The 22,101-nt window shown below is 36.1% G+C and overlaps 1 protein-coding gene across 1 annotated transcript in view; it reads right to left on the bottom strand.

The window, feature by feature from the left end:
* LOC105441063 (ELKS/Rab6-interacting/CAST family member 1-like) overlaps positions 1-22,101 on the bottom strand; it is an 80,405-nt gene that overhangs the window by 22,144 nt on the left and 36,160 nt on the right. Inside the window, exons 9-14 of the mRNA XM_030997082.1 lie at positions 21,197-21,375; positions 18,741-18,764; positions 16,832-16,967; positions 16,216-16,347; positions 14,838-14,998; positions 8,220-8,364 (exon numbers count right to left, since the gene is read on the bottom strand). Coding sequence (XP_030852942.1) covers positions 8,220-8,364; positions 14,838-14,998; positions 16,216-16,347; positions 16,832-16,967; positions 18,741-18,764; positions 21,197-21,375 — 777 coding nt within the window. The remainder of the gene's footprint in view (positions 1-8,219; positions 8,365-14,837; positions 14,999-16,215; positions 16,348-16,831; positions 16,968-18,740; positions 18,765-21,196; positions 21,376-22,101) is intronic.

Raw genomic sequence — 22,101 nt, 5'->3', positions numbered from 1 at the left:
AGCATGTCTGATTTGTGTAATGGTATTCGCACTTCTAGCCTCATCTTTCCTTCTTCTTGGGTCTGTTTTGTCCAAATTTTTCGAATTTTTTTTGGAACAGAGAGCAGTTTGAGTGAGAAAAAGAGACATGGACTCAACATTGTTGGTTTGTATCATGCTGATGGGGCCAATTATCTTGTAATGCAAACAGGTGCGACACCACACTGTTAGGTATTATCATGTTTGTAAGTGGACTTCAACAACCAGACAGGGTGGGCCGCACCAAATTTGCCTTTCTCTAACATTTCAATAAAAAATCACAGCTTCCTGAAGTGACAGGCTTTGGTATGTTATATATGAAATGACAACATGTTTTTAAAAGGAACGTAAAAGTATTAGGAGAAAGCAATGGGAATTACAATAATCAAAAGTATTATGCATATATCGGTTGATACCAAATCTGTCTTATTCCCACATTTTAATAAAAAAACACAGCTCCCTGAAGAGAAGGACTTATTATGTATGATATGACAATATGGTTTTTAAAAAGGGAACTTAAGAATATTTGGAGAAATCAATGGGATATATAATAAATCAAATGTATTATGCATTTTATATCAGCGTTTCATAGGGATCAGCTCCTTTCATCATGAGATTTATCAGCAACATTATTTCAGAAGTTATTATCCTTTCAGGACCCAAGCATTATATATCGCCAACATTTTTTGTATTGTACACAAAATCTTTCAAAAGAAATTGTTTCTCCATCCTCGACTTCAAAGGGGTCAATGGACCCCCATTCCCAGCCCCACAAAAACTTAAAAGTCTCTGATATATTTCTACTCAGAGAAATAACGCTTTGAGTAAGGAAAGAAGCTACATCTTTATTTTGTACAATAGTGGTTAAAAACAATTTTCAATCCATGTAGACATGGTTACCCCCTCCCCCAAAGAGTTATGCATGGAGGGGGTGTAGAAAGATACCCCTGTGAGTATACATAAAACATTATAAGGTCACCCTCCCGTACTGCACCTGCTATGACCGATCATAGTAAATATGGAATTACAGAGCCATATGCCAGGACTAACCAAGTAATTTACACCACTCAAAACCAATCACCAAATCAATTTGGCATTTTAGGGAACCATGGGAATTCTAGTCGCCATCGTAACAATTATAATTATCAAGAAATTTCTTGGAGTCCCCCCTCAGGCTCACCCGTCTTGTCCTTCCTTTCTAAGGATTTTTTTCCAAGAGGGAACAAAAGGTCATCATGACTCTCAGTCCAGATAGAATAACTGATATTAATAGGAAGTAGCAGGATGGTCACTTCAATAATTACTTCATTCATAACTTTTGATGGTATGCTGCTTCGTATTTTTGTTGCTGGATGTATGAGGCATCACTCATTGGTCATTCGGTGGTAGTTACGGAGAACAGGTGTAATTGCTAGTGCTAATATGACAAGACAGCTTGTCACTTTGGTCCTAGCTGGTTAGAAATATCAGGCACCATCGACACACTCTGGGACCGGTGTTAAGAAAAGATTTGAAATTAAAAGTGGTACGCCTCTAAGCTATACAGCATTTCCTGCCATATCATATTTTAAAAAAGTCTTTAAGTGGATGGGGACACTTAAATTGATGGGAACAAATATAGGCTTTAGACATTCTTGTCTTAATTCTCTTCTCTCCCCCGCCCCCCCCCCCTTCTCTGTCCATCTTTTTCTCTCTCTCTCTTGCTCTGTAAGTTGGAATGCTACATAACTTTTTCCTTTATATCATTCATGATAAGATAACTAAGGGGGTCTGTATCATTAATGTAGAAAACACAACATCATGGAACTATCTAAATTTTGTTAAAATACCTCTTTAATATTTTTATAATGAAGACTTGCCCCCAAACTGCCCTAAGAATTGAATTTCTAATATTTTACTTTCCTGTACTTGTAACATACAATCAATGAGTCTAGGAATGTTCATCCTGTCAATATTTTGACATCTTATTCATCTACTGTCATCTTATCTTATCCTATTAATCTCATCCCAACTGAATATTGAACTTGAAAGAGGATAATTCATCCGGTATTGGTCGAGCCATAAATATGATCATCTGGGCATTCCTATGTTATGAGCATGCCAAGACAATATCTCAGAGTCATTAATCCACATTGGCTTTGTTGGAAAAGCGGTAAACAGATACAGGAAGAATGAATGGGACATGGATGAAATAATAGTCTTTTCATCGATGCACCTGTTTGGAAGTCTTCACATCCTTAAGATTAAAGGTGAATCATTGAAGATTGAGGATTGTTACCCCCATGGAGGCTGGAGAAGCACTCCGAGGATAATTCTTAGATGAAAAATCATGTATGAACTTCATGGCATTTTGTACTCCAGGTAAAAAGCTTTTAATAGGAATACACTTGTCAAAATCAAATTTGTAAAATCGTTGTGTAGAGAAATGTTATGTAATGTGACTGATGATGGGAGTATATAAGATTCGTTGGCATTCTTATTATATCTGCAATGGTATTCTTTAATATTTTGTACCAACTTTTTTATTACTCTAGGGGATCTTGATCAATAAAGCAAAATGTTCTTTCAAGTAACTTTAAATGTAATGAACTTTAATCTTTCACCCAATTTTGGATGAACATATTTGATACTAGTTAGGAAAGGGTAAACATTCTCAGATTCAAGAAAGTGAAGAACTCATATTTCACAGACATGTTCAATAAATCATGTCATTTGAGGGAGGTCGATCACTCAAAGTCGGATTGTATTTTTATATTTCAACGAGAATTGATGGTGATTTTATTTCTATTTTGATTGCCTGGGAAGTATTTTGAAATATTAAATGTAAAGTGTTAGCCCGTGTCTTAGAAATAGCTGTCAGCTTTCTGAGCTTTCTTTAAAGGTAAAGACCAGTATTGGAAACGCCCCAATTTCAAAAAATGAAATGGAAGCTCTTATTACCAATCATGTGAAAGAAAATGTTTTGACTAATACATGATGATAAAAATTTTGCCGGGAAACCGCCTACTAATTGATATATTTAGTAAATTAGTTTATCTACATGGTCTGTGAGAGATAAACGCACATGTCGCGCACGTGTGCGTATAGTCCCATATAAATCTTTCTGTGTACAGTGCTTGTAACTTTATGAAGACAGGGCCATATTTCTTATCATTTTGATGATTCCAGAACCTTGCAGTACACACCAATATGTGATCAACTTTTTCTGATCGATTCCACAACGTTTCTTTCACAATGCAATCGCATGACCATAACTGGTCTTTACCTTTAAAAGACAGATGTGAGAAATTGACACTGAGTCCTTCAATCCATAGGTTTTGAACAGCTTGGTTTTTGATTAAACAAATCTTCTGTGTGCCCATGCCTTGAGCCATAATGCATGGCCGTCCAGAGGATTTTTTATGTTGGGGACCGGGGTAGAATGCAATAAATTATTGAAAATTTATTGCATTTTCTGTTTTTTTTAAAAATTTATGGAAACTGCCCCCTACCATAGCCCCCGCTGCGTACAGTCATGGTTCAGTGACAAAGCAATGGCCTCGTAACTGTGAGGCCCCAGGATCAACACCGTGTCGATGTGCTATATCAGAGCCCTTTTGTGAGGCATTAATCCTCATTACTGTCCTTTATGACTTAAGGGCATAGGTCCCCTAGTTGATAAACATAGTAGCATAATATACATGCTTTAGCAGTCACGCAAAACACATATTGGCAAATTATTATTCAATAAAATCTGAGACTGTATAATATTATCTAGATCTAGTATTTTTAAATTATTTTTAAAATAATTCCATAAATTGGGATAAAAAAAAATATTCCACCGTTATGAGCAACAGTGTACAATGAATGAATCTTTAGATTGTGGATTCATGTCATAATTGTGAGTAAATTCTATAAAGAAATTGAAGATAAATGCAAGACAAGGGTTGGGTCTTTTCCCTGATTCTATAAAATTCTCAGCACAACCTTTAAAATATGAAAAAGGATCTTTTCTCTCCACTTTCTTTCTTCAAACTGCTTTGCATTAAAAGAGAACTTTATTGTGAGGTTATTCATATATCAAGATATGTATCATAGGCAATGAAAGAAAAAATGCATAGAATTTGATTTCTTGGAATGTTAATCTCATCATCTACTTCAATAGAGGCTGACGATGTAATGACTTGATATGTTATTTGTAATGTATGATCTTATAACATCCATAATGATACTTGATAGATCTAGAGCATTGTTTGCCAACAGACCACGATGCATGCAGGAATTTAAACTAGATTTTTAGCATAATATGGAAAGGCAAACAATTGTGGGCATTCACAGCTCAGAAAATCCCAGGCCCTCAGATTCATCACTGCCAATTTTTAATCCTCTTCGATTATACAGGGAACGGCGACGAGAAATTCCAATCGCAAGTGGAGGCATAGCAAGTTAGTTCTAAACTTCAAGAAATGGTTAAAAGACCAGTACAACACTTATGTGTTGCAAGCCAGAAGAATGTTAACTTTATGTTAAATGATAGAATTATACGCCCTTCTGTCATGTATTTATAGATAGCACTCCTTGTCTGAGAGTCTCTACACAAACTATTACATTCATCTATTATAAGGTAAAATGTTTTTCAACAGTCAGAATACAGCTTGCATACATTTGATGGTGCTCTGTCAGTCAAACCTCTGGCAGGTTTAAAGGTGATACACTAGTTTCCATTTTAGTATATACAAAATGTGAACAATTTGAATAGATTAGTGAACTGGTCTATTAAAATGAATATACATGATCAATGACAGAGTGAAATTTAACCTAATCATTACAAATTAAATACATCATCAACTCAAATGCCCGTAATATAAAACACTCATAAGATGGAAAGGCAAGAAGAGAATGAAGGAAAAAAAAAGGGGGAACAATGGTCCTTAAAGGGATCGTTTATCGATGTTAAATCTGAGATACACGGTCCTACATGTTACCAGTGTCTGTTATATGGTGTAATATTGAAGCCCTAAAAAAAATCGCGCTTCAAGATGATCAAGAAGTGCCTCAAAAAAGTAAAAACCTTTAAGTGACCGGTTTTACCATACTCGTTTTCCCAAATAGACTGTAGTGTAATGAAAACCGTTCGGTGAACGCTTTTCAAAATTTGTAATTCCAATCATTAATATCTTGATAATCAGACAGGTGATCGGCTTGTAAAAGTCATGGAGTTCCTGACAGACCTAAAGGTTTATAATTATCATTGCAGCATGAGCTAAATCAAGAATTTTGTTTCAGAATGTGAGACAAAGTTACCGGATCCCTTTAACCCTTTTTAATCTCTATTGGATTGTGTGTTGTGCATGGGATAGGTCCTCGAGGGAGTATCAACTGATTGAATGTTCAAATGTAAGGATCAAACATTGCTATGTAGACACATGCCATGTCTTTGGTGAAAACATCTGAATTATTTATGACCACCATGATACTGTCTTGATCTATCCTCTTCTCCATCCATATTTCTTTGGTTCAAACCAATGAAAAATAAGTCCAAGAAATATCATGATTTAAACCCATCAGAAATGAGTGAAATGTACTTGAATGAAAATCTCTAACTTGCTTTGGATCCATAGGACAGTAGATGTGAATTATTTGATTTTATCACAGTATTGTCATTACCCTCAATCTTTATCCTGGATTACATATCAAGTAAATGTAAATAAGTAACAACAGTAACAGCGTATCGAGAAGAAGATGAAAACAAGTTTTCCATTTCTTGTTCCACAAAAAGCAAGTTTGGGAGAGGAGCATAAGATGTACAATAAATCAAAATGTATGCAGTCCTAAGATTGCAGAGTATTTCCATCTTACTGGCACCAATGACTGTCCAGACAATTTACAATTATATGTACTTCTGGCCAAGAAAAGGAAAAGGTTTCAGGACGAATTGGCAAACAAAATTGGCCTAGAATTTGCCTCTGGTTTATTTCATTATTCCATTCATCATATCTACATAACATTAACCCGATATGATTGAAACATTGACACTACTGTATTTTTTCTTCTCCATTTGATGTTTTAACTTTGGACTTGAGCATAACCTATAGTCTTTCAATGGACTAGAGTGTCATATGACTGATTTTACCTGAAAGGACCAAATAATTCAGTATTACTAATTCACGAGGAATATAATTGTATTAACTCACTCTTTTCAGCAATATAACTTGACTACATTGATGATATTCTGTGATGCACATCAAGTTAACTCACATTATCTGGTTCCAGGTATTGGCCACTTATGGAGTTATTCAATTAAAAGAATAATGTATCTATACAGCAGTTCCATTTCCCCCCACAAATCCCTTATGTTATCAGCCTCAAGAATTAAATCAATTGTGACTTCTGGAATGCAAGCATAATTACATACATATATGTATAATGATAATTAAATATAAAGATCATCAAAGCCCCTCAACATTTTCTTAGCATTACTGAAAAAGCCATTATGGTTTGGCCATCAGTCAGCAATAAACTGCTTTCTAATAAGAATTTCAAAGAAACTGGCTCCGTCTATTGTGCAGGAACAAGTTTTCACCTAATTTGATGTGAATTAACATTGAGTGGTGACAAATCGAATTACAAAATGGACCCCTGGACTTCAAAGTACACACAGAACATTGTAGAGTGTACTTCATGTCAATGGTGATAAATTAAATCATCAAGGTTTCAATATTGTGATAATTGATAAGAATAAGTGGAGCTGCACTCCAAAAATATATTGAGCTACATTCAAGTTTGTTGTGTCAATAAAGCTTTCTTTTCATCTATTTCATAGATAAGCTAATAAATTAATATAAAGCAATGTAAAGAAAAAGAATATGCATCAGCGAAAATGATTTCCATAGGTCAATGTCCTATGAAAAGTGATCACAGCATATTGGTACTGTACAATCGATTATTATATCAAAGTGAAGAAAATACACATTTTCTTAGAAAAAAAGGGAAACAAACATCAATGAATTAGATGAAACAAACAGAGTGAACTAGGGGCAAAATGGAAAAAAAATATAGAAGAGACAGATATAAAAGATTGAATGAATGGATCTCCACTATGGCTGCCTTTGCCCAAATCATCTGTTCCAGCTTCATCATTTTTTTTGATGCATTTCAATATATCTAATAGAGGTCATGCCTTTTAACTTTACTATTTCATTGTAGATTACAAATTCCTCCTTGTTGACAAATTTTAGACAAGAAATTTCTCAAATGTAAATTTATAGTATATTTCACTCTTTTTATAATTAAAAATTCTCAATCCATTGTTACACATCTGCTTATGTAAATATCATACCTTCCTGTGTATATTTCAGTGAAGCATGTCCTGTAATATACAACCTGCCAATAACAGATAACTGTAAAGTTGTATGACCTAGGTTGTATGACCGAGGTTGTATGACCGAGGTTGAATGACCTACATGTATACATCCCTTAAATGGCCCAAGTTTTGAAACTAATTATACAAGTTGTATGATGCAAACTTTCATTTGTATTCATATTTAAGGAGGCTCAATGGCTTAGTGGTAGAGCAGTGGTCTCATAACCGAGAGGTCCCTGGTTCGAAACCAAGACAATGTGCTTTTGCCCCTTGGTAGGCCATTGATCCTCATTACCAAGTGCCTCATTAGAGGACTTAAAGCTGTTGGTCCCCTGGTTGATTACTTACAAGCACATGTTTTCTTAGCAGTCAGGAAAAAAAAATCATCAACCATTAATTGATTAATTAACCATTGATTAATTAACGTCTACTTAATCATTGTATTATATTACCCATAGGAAGGCCGTTAGTCAACAAGTAAATTTTGAATTAATTCATCTGACCTTTGAGTACAGTACTCCCAAAGCCAATAATAAAATCCTTTTACATGTATGCTATAAACAAGTTTAAACTAAGTTTGCTGTATTGGGTATTAAGTTTAATTAGCTGTATCAAAAGTGGATTGGGAAGAGAAAAAAGAATTGCATAGACAGACGCAAACACAGACACACACAAAACTAAAACAAACATGCAATTAACACCTCCTTCATTAGCAGACATATTGAAAAGGACTTTCAGCTAACATTAATTGTGTAACATTCTTCCTTCAAATTACATCAGAGAAATCAATGGAAACAAAGAAAAGAATAAATTCTAAACTTTTTTTTCTTCTCCTTTTAGTGTTATTCCCATCACCTACCTCATCTTTGAGCTGCTGTACCAGAGCATCCTTCTCTTTCTTTAGAAGCTTGAGTTCTTCCGACGACTTGAGACCTTTCCTATTCAGCTCCAAGAGGGCGATGTGAGCATCCTTCTCACCAATGGCTGCAGTCAGAGCTTCTTGTCTGTCAAAAAGTGGAATACATTCAAAAGTTGTTAAAATCTTTGAAATTGAAATTTAGAATAAGGCCTTTAAAAAAAAGGGTAATGTGGAAAATCATCAGTAAAGAAATATGTTACGAAAGAATATCTTTGTTAGACTTTATAACATATATGCCATATACAAAATATGTGCTGGAAATGACTGTCTATGATATTGCTCACCTGAAACGGAAAAAAAAGTGCTATGAAAGTGAACATGTATTGTTGAAGAAATATGTATTTGTCACCCCAACCTTGAGAATATGGAAAATACATTAACATGAACACATTGAAGAACAAACACACACAACAAAGACACGCATCCCATCCATGATGTATTTTGAAGATGAAAGGCTGGAGAGAGAGAGATGGAACAAATAATTTAATTTATTTGACAGCGGGTAATATCTAGCTCACACCGCTTCTGTGTTTTCTCCATTTCCGCTCATGTGGCATGATATCGGCACAACGCCGGTATTGTGCTAATTGACCTTAATCGGATGATTTGCCATGCACATGTTGTGCATCTATTCTGCTTGAAGCTAGACAATAAAGACAATACAGACAAATAAGGTCTGCAAAGATACTTAAAACATATTGGCAGAGAACACAAACAAAATATTTTCAAGCCTGAAACAGTGACGTACAATCATAATTCTCATTATATACCTTATATGAATGACGCACTTGTCTTTCTTGTCTTTGATGTAAGATGGGTATAAGTTTGCCTGTCTTGTGAATTTGGTTATTACTCATGGATTTTTTTGTTTTTATTTTTTATAGTCCATAAGCATATCGATCAAAGCTAACAACTGCAATCATTGGTACCCTTATTCACATCAAGGAGATAGACATCAGACAGACAAAAGACCAAACAAACTAGATGGAATTCGACTGCGCGCAGTCGAAAATGATGCCTCCGTCATAGAGCAATTTTACAAACCGAAACGGAAGAAATTTTTCAAATTCAAGTTCAATTGTAATCCATTAACATGTTCTCAGAATATTGTGATTACAAGCAATTTCTCATATACATATATGACCCTTTGATCTTTGACCTCATGACCCTAAAATCTACTCAGTTCATTGGCTCTGCAAGATGTCCTGAGTTAAATAGTAATCCATCTGTCAGTTCTAATGAGAATGCGTTCACAAGCTATTTTTGCATACATAATGAGCCCTGTGACCTTTGACCTTTGACCTCGTGACCCCAAAATCTAATCAGTTCATCAGCTCTGCAAGATACATACATGACCAAAGTTTGGCAGGAATCCATCAATCGGTTGTTCAGATAACGCGATCACAAGCTGTTTTTGCATAATGAGCCCTGTGACCTTTGACCTTTGACCTCGTGACCCAAAATGTAATCAGATTGTTTTCCTATAGTGATACACACTATCACTAAGTTTGAAGTTTAAATCTCCAGTGGTTCTTGAGATATCATGATAACAATCTCAATGTATGGAATTTCATAAGTTGACCTCTGTGACCCTTGACCTTTGACATACGTGCTCCAAAATCTAATCAGATCGTCTTCCTATGGTGATACATACTATCCTTAAGTTTGAAGTTTAAATCTCAAATGGTTCTTGAGATATCGCGCTAACAAACTCAATACAAGGAATTTCATAAGTTGACCTCTGTGACCTTTGACCTACGTACTCCAAAATCTAATCAGATCGTCTTCCTATGGTGATAAATACTATTCCCGAGTCTTAAGTTTAAATCTTAAATGGTTCTTGAGATATTGTGATAACGGTCAAACGGGACGGACGGACGGACGTACGGACGGACGGACGTACGGACGGACGGACGTACGGACGGACAACCCGAAAACATGATGCCTCCGGCACCACCTTCGGTGGCGGAGGCATAAAAATTGCCTTATTACAAATCACAAAACAAATCACAAAGATTTGGTCAATTGTTGGTCAGTTTTGAGTCAGTTTGGCAATGTGACTGTGTATGACACAAACAATATTTTTTTAAAGACTTTTATCATACTTCTCCTTCGAGGTCAAATCAAGCATCATTTATTCCACAATGGATAATGGATGATGAAATCATGACAAGAAAAAGACTGTGCAGACATGGAGAACTGGTATTTCCACACCTTAGGGGGGAAAGTTTTTATCTTATTCATCCATTCATGTCAATCAAACAGCACATCATCTTTCATAAGCATTATCTCTGAAGGCTGGGTAACTCACTGATAAGACACACCTTTTGTATTTTAATGTAATATTTTATCTCCCAGGACTTGGTCACTGTCCGGCTATGCCAGCCAGGGCAGTACCAGACGACATCTTGCCCTTGAGAAGATTGTCCAGACACCCCATGCTTTGATTCTCACGGAGCAAACTATTTGGAATGGTAACTTGGTTCATATCAAAGGGTGTGATTATTAAGGCACTGATTGATTACGTCCATGACCAACAGAAGGAAACGCCCCTCCATTTTTTGTTTACCTTCAACAGATCCTATCACATGTTATCAATGAATACAATGTCTGGAGAACGTAGAAAACAATTCAGATATGGAAGAAAACAACTTTTGAAAGAAGAAGCCATATTCCTTTCCCCAAGGGATGGTTATTATCTCTGCATATAGATCAATGCCAATCACATAAGGATGTGCCTTCCATTTATAACCTTCTGAAACCAAGTTACTTCCTGATAAAGACTGATTGTCAAAAGATAAACGTTCTTTTGATACATCAGGGTTTTAAAAAAATCTCTAATGCTTGGTCACTGCCAAACATCATGGATATATCTTTCACACATCACTGCCACTTGGGTATTGTTGGCCTTTCAACAACTTGAAGGAGAGCCAACATATTCCTATAAAGATATAAATTCTGTACGTATCCTAGTTCCGGCCCCTCCACTCAGTGTTATTTAGGATACACATATGCATGTTCCCTCCTGTTGAAAACACCCCTTAAGTCCGGTGTGTAAAGTCTTGTTTGTGTATGTACGAGCCGGACTTTGGGGCGTGAAAAGTACCCCTTTACCGGACATTTTGGTAACACGCATGCGGTCATTCCGACCCCGGAGTGGGGGGCCGGGATCCTAGTAGAAAGGGATTAAAATTATGTTGGAGGGAACTATAATCCTCAACTCATCAACCTGGAGGCAAAAAATTAATCAAAACTTTGCATTGAATGAAGAAGAAAAAAAGTTATGAAATTCATTAAAAGTGAATGAGATTGTAGCTGAAAATTCAGAGTAATTGCCTGACAGTCAGTCATCCTCGTTTGTCACAATGCAACCAGAGATTCAGTGTTCCTAAGGGAAGACATTGATTCCCTAGTGCTTAGTGAATGGAATGAGACTTTAGCTGTATTATAGTGCCTTGGATACCCACATAAGATTTAGTCGATATCCCTGATGAAATAAAATCACTCAATCACCCATCGTATGTGATCTTTGCCAACCCAACCCCACCCCTTTCCTCTCATCTTCACTATTCTCATCCCATCGACTTTCTTACAGACTTGATATCAGTTTAATGTATTATGTAGAATGACCTTGATCAATCACTAACTAGATGGAACTTCGACTGCGCGCAGTCGAAAATGATGCCTCCGTCATAGAGCAAGTTTACAAACCAAAAAGCAATTTCTCATATACATATATGACCCTTTGATCTTTGACCTCATGACCCTAAAATGTACTCAGTTCATTGGCTCTGCAAGATGTCCTGAGTTAAATAGTAATCCATCTGTCAGTTCTAATGAGAATGCGTTCACAAGCTATTTTTGCATACATAATGAGCCCATGACATTTGACCTTTGACCTCATGACCCAAGAATCTACTCAGTTCATTGGCTCTGCAAGATACATACATGATCTAAGTTTGGCAGGAATCCATCAATCTGTTCCAATGATAATGCGATCACAAGCTATTTTTTGCATACATAATGAGCCCTGTGACCTTTGACCTTTGACCTCGTGACCCCAAAATCTAATCAGTTCATCGGCTCTGCAAGATACATACATGACCAAAGTTTGGCAGGAATCCATCAATCGGTTCTTCAGATAACGCGATCACGAGCTGTTTTTGCATACATAAATGAGCCCTGTGACCTTTGACCTTTGACCTCGTGACCCCAAAATCTAATCAGTTCATCGGCTCTGCAAGATACATACATGACCAATGTTTGGCAGGAATCCATCAATCGGTTCTTGAGATAACGCGATCACGAGCTGTTTTTGCATACATAATGAGCCCTGTGACCTTTGACCTTTGACCTCGTGACCCCAAAATCTAATCAGTTCATCGGCTCTGCAAGATACATACATGACCAAAGTTTGGCAGGAATCCATCAATCGGTTCTTCAGATAACGCGATCACGAGAACGGGACGTACGGACGGACGGACGTACGGACGTACGGACGTACGGACGGACGGACAACCCGAAAACATAATGCCTCCGGCTACTTCGTAACGGAGGCATAATAAAAGCCGGGCAGCTAACTCCATGTACATTAATCACAAGAAAGTAATATGCTGAGACAGTCAAGCTATCATTTGTTTTGTTCTGTTCATTATAATAGCAAATAGGCAATACTCCAAGTGACTGCATCCTCTGTAATGTTGAGCATGTTACTAAATGGCTTCCTCAATCATGAATATCTTCATCCTCTTCTCATTATACACTACAAACCACTTGCCCTTTTCACCGTCCATTAATTTCCTGTCCCTAATTGTGTCATTCTCATAAAATATGTTGAAAATGCATTTCAAATCTGAACACAAAGATCTTCAAAACTGGAGATAAATTTTACTCCTCTCCCCTTGTTTAGTGGTCAAAACTTGAAATATCGTATTACAAGTTAACGTACAAAGTCAGGTATGATAAATTATCCAACACTGTTGGAAATATATCTTTAGGATCATACTCCACCTACATCTTGGCATGGATATAGAACCAGATCAAAGACATCTTTGAACAACGCTTGAATCAAAAGTCTTCAAAGTGACACTGTGCCCTTACAATCTTTTGATTTGATTACTTTCCACTCCTTGATAAAATCAGACCTCATACATGATGTTTATGATAACACAATTTAAGGTACATCAGGAATTTAAAAGAATTCTAACACGGTATGATGTATAAATTGTGATATTGCCAATGCCTGAGGAATGTCGTAGTCCAAAAGATATGCTTCCAAGCTTTCATACATGCATATCATGGGAATATTGTGCTGCATATGTCATGTAACAGGTGAAAAAAGAACCAGGTGTTTCCAAGTGACATACCAATATTTTATCACCTCAGGTATGCTGACAAGGTGTGTTTAAACTGCATAGCATCACACCTTGATAACACCTCTTTCTTAAGTCTTTGTCTACAATCTGTCTATAATCTGTCATCTTCCCCTCTTTCACAGATGTTACAGACAAGAACGTGCTGATAATAGCTCAGCAAATGAGAAAGACAAGGGAGGAGTTCGCATGAATGGTATGGAGTAAATTTAGAAGAATTCATATGATAGCACGAGATAATATTAGGCCACAAGTGGTCTATTGGATCGAGTGGTCAGAATTTCACTCCCAGCCTTTGTTCTCACATAATTTAAAGAAATTTTTGTAAGGTATTTGATTTTTTTGGACAAAGGACAAAAACATGGATCTGATTGGTAAAGACCCTTTTTCTTACATTGGAATTCTCCCCTAAAAAGCAGAGGAATATCTCCACTTAACCCAGTGACAACTGGATTCTCACATTCCCATAGGCTTAAAGTTAAAGACCAGTTCTGGTCATGCGATTGCATTGTGAAAGAAACGTTGTGGAATCGATCAGAAAAGGTTGATCATCTGGTATTGGTGTGTACTACAAGGTTCTGGAATCATCAAAATGACAAGAAATTTGACCCAGTCTTGGTAAAGTTACAAGCACTGTACACAGAAAGATGTATATGGGACCAAGCAACATGTGCGCGATATTTATCCAGTCCAAATAGATATAATAATTTACCAAATATATCAATTAGTAGGCGGTTTCCCGGCAAAATTTGTATCTTCACATATTAGTCAAAACATATTTTTTCACACGATTGGTGATAAGAGCTTCCATTTCATTTTTTGAGAGAGGGGCGTTTCCAAAACTGGTCTTTACCTTTAATACAGGAGTTACAAGGTTCCAGTAGGCAATGGGTTATTTAAGTGCCATTGGCCCATAATCCACACTAATCATTCATGTAACATTGAACAAAGTGATATCAAACTAGGAGATTGTGTCCTTTTTATCAGTCAGGTGGTGTGGTGAAGAATTTTTTTTTACCGGTAGGTCTATTTTGAATGGATTCACAATAATCATTCATGTAACGAAGCGATATCAAAGATTGTTTCCTATTTATCAGTCAACATGGGGTTGGACGAGAAATGAAAATGTAAGGCCTAGGATCCTTTTATCAGGTGCTGTTTGATTATTAAAGCATTATGAACTTACTTCATACAAAGAGTCTCTTCTAGATGTTTCCTCCCCTCCGCCTGTACAGCTCTTAGTTTGATTTCTTTCTCTTTGAGAAGGACTTGAGTTGTAGCAATTTTGTTGGTGGCCATAGACAGTTGTTTCCTTACTTCATCCAGTTCTCTCCTTACATCTTCAAGCTATGTGTGGAGGATCAGAATCAAAAGACATCAGTCAGGAGAGATGTTACTGCTATGATTCATAAGATACTAATATTGACCAGAAAGAATATTTCATTGATGTTGTTCATGGACAAGAGCTGTATTAAATGAGCACAATGTAAGTAGGCCTTGAGCATAATGATTCACTTCTTGTATTCAAATGGCTAATTTAAACATGTACATACTGTCCCTCTTTTGATAATGTTAAATTTGCCACATCTCTTATTCTCTCTTTTCACTATTTAGAGAGATTCATTTTCTTAATTTCCACTTTTTTGAAAGCATGATCTAAAATTTAGTGATACAAATCCACTCTTGAAAAATATAAGTTATCTTGGTAAAAATAACATGTGAACAAAGAAAAGAACAAAAACTTTTTAATGAGACATCACAGATCTTTGTTGTAACATCTTGATATAACACAATTCTTCAACTGTAGATGAATTGAAATAATAGCCGTATATAAAACATTTAATTTCTGAAGAATGTTTAAAGGACAAGATCCCATTCCCATTGTGACACTATACATTTCAACACTTCCATTGGACATAAACAGGACAGAGATGGCGCCCTTCAAAATTTGGGATTTCACTTCTTTGAGCTTTAATTCCAAATACTTTGAAGGTTCATACATGCAATTCCTTTCATATCATGTAATCTAGAATATCTAACTAAGAATTATATAAAATGGTAATCATTAATGACTACATAGAAATTGGACTCTGTACTTTTAAACACACTGCTAAAACTCTGATGGAACTTGAGTCATATTTCATATTTTACAACCAGAGCATAGTGCCAAAATTTGCTATTTCACCATTTTGACAGATATTGTTACTGCCCAAATCAGAGAAAATTACAATTCTGGTCAAGTATATAATAAAATATATATTATTCATTGGGATTATTATCTTTTTTGTCTAAAGCGATTCTCCAATCAGTCCCAGCAGCTAAAGAACAACAAACAATTTCATACGCCACAAATAAGTAAAAACAAGTTCATGTTGTTCAGTTGCAAGACCAATGGGAACTGACATTCAATTTCCAGTAAGGGATCTCAGCATTTATAAGAATTTAGAATACTAGGTTTAGTCTTGAGAGAATTTCTGATATGTGGATGAAATTGATAGGATAACCTCAATAGACCAATGAAATTATCTTTCATGAATCATGTCGTTCAAGATGCATGGACAGACCTGTTTTTTCAGCTTGGAGACGGCTTCGGTCTGTTGTGCAATCAACATTTCTCTGTCTGCCGTTATCGTCACACTTTCTTTAAGAGCCTCAGCCAACTCCTCTACACGATCTTCTTTCTCCTTCACCATATCCTGTCAAGGTCAAAGGTTAAATTCAAGCTTGTGAATTAAAGCTGTGATGGGCAATCAAAAATACACTGCAAATGTATAGGTCAGCATTGTTAAATATGATTGATATTGAAAATTTGATAACAATTTAATTAATTCTTATTTCATATACCTACATGTTTGAAAACTATATATAACAAATCTGCCAAACTAGTATTCTTGCCTTTCTTGGATATTTTCCCCCTTTCATTCTTTCCCTTAACTGCAAATTAAAGTATATTTATATTCATGCTGAAAAAGAACGCATTCTATGGCTTTCTTGCATATGCCAAAAACTTTTGCAAGTTGTTCATAACAGACATTCTGACAGCAAAATGCTATATCATGAATATAACAATTTCAGTGTTATAACAAATTCCATCATTTTGTGACTCACAAAAATGACAGGCGTTTCATGCTTGCCAAAGCTTTACATGACAGCATGGAATAATGTGAGATTCTTGTTTACCTGTAGCTGGTGTGTATCTGAGGAGAGCTCTCCCTCTCTTCTCCTAGAATCCTCCAGGAGTTGAGCATTCTTGCGTTTCTGAGTCTGCTGGTCTCGCTTGACAGCTACCAGCTTCTTGTTTGCATCCTTCAATTGGCTGTCATGAGAAAACATAATCCAAGATGTTATTCAAGATATCACAAGATTGGAGACAGTTCCACAAACAGCTTCATGCAGAATGATGTAAGATGGAACCTTATCATGTATTACTGGTTAGGTTAGTCCTTTCAAATTCATCATGCAAAGGTTACACTATCGACATCAACATGGGTCATCCTTTGCAACTTGCAAGAGCTAGTGGCTGATATACCAACTGCATGCCTATAACTGGTTTAGAGTGGCATAGCATGGGGCCAAACATGGAGGGGGCACTGCTCTTACTCGGTGAATGAAATGCAAATTAACAAGGTTATTAATTAGAAGGGTGGTGAAGGAGTGGGGTCAAAGTGTTTTCTTTTCATTTTCTCCCACCCCCCTCCCCCTCTTTTTTTTAACCAATCACAAGATTTGTTTCATTTTGTTCATGTTTTCCGTGGGGGGGGGGGGGGGGGGGGGGTGGGGAGCACATGCACTCTGCACTCAGCTGCCACTGCATGTACATCATGAATAAAAAGAAGTAAATTGATCAGATGTATTCATTGTCTTCAAAACATCATTAACTCGACATTAGTACATGGCCTTGCAACATCAATCTACTTGTTCAAGAATTGGAAACATAATTAAAAGCAGCCTCTAATTTTGGACAATCTTATGCTTCATTCCGGCTTCTTTCTTCAGTGGAATCTTCAGCTGAGTCTTTCAGAATGTAACATGATGTGTGGTATATTTTATGAGAAACTATCAACAAATATTATCTCTTTAATCAAAATGTTTATGGTTAGATGTTGATTAATGCCTCACTTGGATATAAACAATTGTCTATTTTTACATGTTGATTGTTTGTATGTTATTATAAAGATAAACATTTAACATAACAAAATACCAATCAATCTTAGTGGTATAACTAACAAGCTGAAAGGTATTTAACTATCATACATAAACCCTTCAACATAATTCTTTTCAGGACTATTTTATGGCACAAAAATTGAAACAAATAAAAAATAACATCTGTATGTAAAACAACGTAGCACACTCACAACACAGAAACATTATCACTCATCACATTGAGTGTCATTTCGACTATCAGGCAATTTTTTTAGTCTGGAATTAACTTGGAAAAATACATTTGTCAAATTGTACCATGCAGAGATATAACATAACATCACACATGCCAAATAAAGTGACAATAGTGCACAGTGTATAGAACTAAAACAGGTGGGGTACAAATCAACATTGGCCAGTATCGTAATAATTTGTTAACTCTTTTTTTTTGTAATAACAATATAGATGACAACTAGAATGATGCACTGGGACAAAAAGTAAACATTGGTAGCAATTTAGGGTATAAACGTAGTTAATATTTAGAAAGAAGTTAAAAAATTGAAATGATAATGGAATTGGTAGGTTAGAAATAATTAAAACCAGTAAGGGATTTGTGTAATTCTGCCAATTAAAACAGAAAAAATTGACAAAATTCAGGCAGTGTGCAAGCTCTTGTGAAAACTCAAACATTGAAATAGAAATCAAAATTGTTGAAGATAATTATAATTGTTATCAAACATATTCACTACATTATCAATTAAGAATTCACTTATGAATTTATTACTTTAAAAAAAGACATGTTGAAAAGGACAAGAAACTTATGCACAGATGCATAATATCTACAACATGCATATAAATACATGACAGGAAGATCGGGCAATGACAAGATTACTTCATGCACAATGAGGTCAAAGGTCATCTAAGGTCATGACATATATAGGTCACTCACCCTGGGCAATGTTTTCTCATTATGCTGGAGGTTAAAGGTTAGCAGGAAGCAAAAGGCATTTAGGTTATTAGCTGCAACTTGTTTAGGAATAAAGAAGCTTCAGAAGCAACGGTTGTGTTTAAAGTTAGCTTTTACAAGTTATTACATAATCATGAACAGTTTTGAACAATACAAGTAAGCATTTCCAATGCAATGCTAACATTTGGCATAATCCAGGTTTGGCAATTGTTTTACTTTTTCTCATTTAAAACACTACATCAGTGATTTAAATCAGACTTATCATATAAATCAATTCACATCACTGGCAGTTTGCTTTTGATTCAATTGTAATGTCAATGATTGTTATATCAAAGAAGTGATATTATTCACCAACTATAGGGCAATGACCGACAATAGCTTTCAATCTCAATACAGTTACATACTTTCAAATCTTTCAAAAGCCCTGCAGGAATAAGTATTCTCCATTGAACATGTAAATCATTTTCTCTTTATTTTCATACTAGTACCAACTCTTTTCTGTTGTGATAGGTAGGCCTAAGCCTCTGGTATACATACTAGCTACTCCAGATAATCTAAAACCAATGTTTCACAATGGTCCGCTTTTCAGAGCTGAATTAGGACCAACAAGGTGGAGCCGGTTGAGATTTCTCTTTACCATTTTTATTTAGCAAGAAATTTAGCAAGAAAAGTCAGAAGTTGATACTCGTTAAAAAAATCAGGCGTTTTATTTTCACTGCTTGCATTAATTTCCACTCAAACCAAACACATATTGTTTCACTGATTCATCACAATTCGCTAGACCTGCAGTTCTCCTTTTGTTTTTCAAATTAGTATTTTTTTTAATAAAAAAATCAAATCCTTAATTATCAAAAGATGCAGTAGGATACAAGTCTGTTTTTCTTCATTGTTTTCGCATATCAGATATTCACAACGATGAAATGGACTTAATCGAGTTAATTCCACAGGAAAAGTTGGCCTCAGTCCACTTAAATGCACTTACACCTAGCAACTGCTAAAACTGCTGAAACTGCTGAAACCATTCCCAGACCAACTTTGCATACCGGTACACTAACATCAAGTGACCCCAGTGCGATGATTAAAGATGATCAAATTTACTTTTTTCATGCATTCCTCATTATGCTTTCTGCCAAGTTTCATTCCATGTGCATATCACATGGTTTGCTCTATCATACTCCCTCTTTGGTCAAAAAATTGTTCCAGCAACACTAGCTCCGCATTTTCTTTTAAAATGTAAAGGGTTAGCGTTAGGGTTGCAAATTGGATTTAAGGTTAGGTTAAGGATTACGGTAAGGGTTAGGTATAGTGTTGGATCCAGGGATGAAGGTAGGAATGCAATTAGTGTAGGAAATTGCTGTGGAGCAAACCCGGCCCCCCCCCCCCCACTTAGTGATTTTTAGGGTACGCTTATGCATGTTCCCTCCCTTTGAAAGCACGCCCCTATCTCTGGTGTGTAAAGTCAATACGGGCCGGACTTTGTTGCTTGAAAAGTACCCCTTTACCAGAGATTTGGAAAACACCAATACGGTGCTTCCGTCCCCGGAGTGGGGGTGGGGGGGGGGGGCCAGGGGAGCAAATGTCGCAGGAGCTTGTCTTGCATAACTGCTCCCTCCTTGTCTCTTAGTATGTCTACATGTACTTTAATCACATGCATAATTCTCTATTGATTGAAGATTGATATCAATGTAACAATATAATAATATTGATATTGTACTTTAACACATGTGTGGCCTTCATATCCATTTCCTTTCATATTTCCTTTCTGCTCTAATCTCACAGTATCTAAAATCATATTTCCTTGTTGCTTAATGACTTATCCATGTTATTTTTATCAACTGAGTGATTTTTGTATCTTTATTTAATTTAATCTATGTAAACATGCTCATAGTCAATAGTGGACTTTGAATGCAAAAATGACCTTGCCCAATTTCCTTCTCCAGATCTAAGTGATCTCACTATCATTCTTGTCTTTTTGTTAAATACAAAACAAATGTATTAGTAACTGATTTACATATACAGTACAACAGCATGTGAGATCATATAGCTAGCTTGTAAGTACATACTTCCCAGACAGTGCATTAACTTTAACCCCAGATGCCACACTACATATAACCCTCATCTTAACTACTCCAGGAAAGCCTAGTTATTGTAATAATACCACACGACCCAAACCACAACTAAAGCCATAACCAAAAATTTTGATGAAATAAAGTCCAAAACAATTGTTGGATCATCGTCTATTATGGTGGATGTGTAACCTGTTACCCAACTAAATACTAATGGATACAAGCACATTATGGCAGATTCTGTGCTTGTTTCAACAGATTTTACCTACACATGCGCATATTATGCGCATATGTCTAGTGTATACCTGTATCTAACCCTTGCTATTAAATGCTACATGTATATCACACTAAATAACACCTTTGATTTTATACCTCTCCAGATCTTTAATCCTCTTCTCCTTGTCGTTCTTCTCTCCTTCCATCTCCTTCATGATCTCCAGGAGCCTGTCGACCTCTGCATGCGACTTGCGGACCTCATCCTTCATCGCAGACACGGATCCCTGCAGCTCCTGGATCTCCTGGGCATGGCTGGACTCCTTCTCATCCTTCAACTGCACAAAGGGGGGACAGGATATCACAGAGTATAGAGACAACCGTTATCCAAGGGTGCCAGACAGAATCTAAAAGAGGGCCTGAAAATCATATGCAATAAGATATTTTGCACGCTAGAAAAGTCCAGAAAATGGTATGAAAACACTTGCAAGGGCCCGAATTCTGGCTTCTGTCTAAAAAATGGATATCCCTGATTATCATATATTCAACTCTGTAATAGCTGTAGATTGGAACCCTTATAGACTGCCTAGTTGTATCAAGTATCAAGAAGTATTATATTCCATGTAAAACTGTATGTTTGACAACAGTTTACGTTGGCATTCCACTGTTCCCTCAGTACATCAAAGTGAGTAAAGGGTTGATTTCTACTCTTCCTTCTCCGTGGAAAGGGCTGTAATCTTTCATAAACAAAACAATTTCATCTGGTATTGAAATTATAGTCAGAGGCTATTCCAGGTCTGCTTCCTAATCTCCAACCATTAGCAGATAAATATCATTGTTGAGAGGCTGAAATGAATGTCCAAGTTGGGTATTATGCATCAACAAAAAAAATTCTAGGTGCCTTCTCTTTCTGTATGATTCACTAACAAACATGCAGAATTACTATTTCAAAATCTGTTCTTTCAAAATTGTGGAAATTAATTGGGAAAGTTAAATGTCATTCATAATTTCCTCTCTTTATTTTGACATTTTTACCAGTATTGGCACTGTCTGCATCATATCGA

This window comes from Strongylocentrotus purpuratus, unplaced genomic scaffold, assembly GCF_000002235.5.
Source record: "Strongylocentrotus purpuratus isolate Spur 01 unplaced genomic scaffold, Spur_5.0 spur5_contig_858, whole genome shotgun sequence".
In the NCBI taxonomy this organism is placed as follows: Eukaryota; Metazoa; Echinodermata; class Echinoidea; order Camarodonta; family Strongylocentrotidae; genus Strongylocentrotus; species Strongylocentrotus purpuratus.
This window is presented reverse-complemented; position numbering and strand designations above follow the sequence as displayed.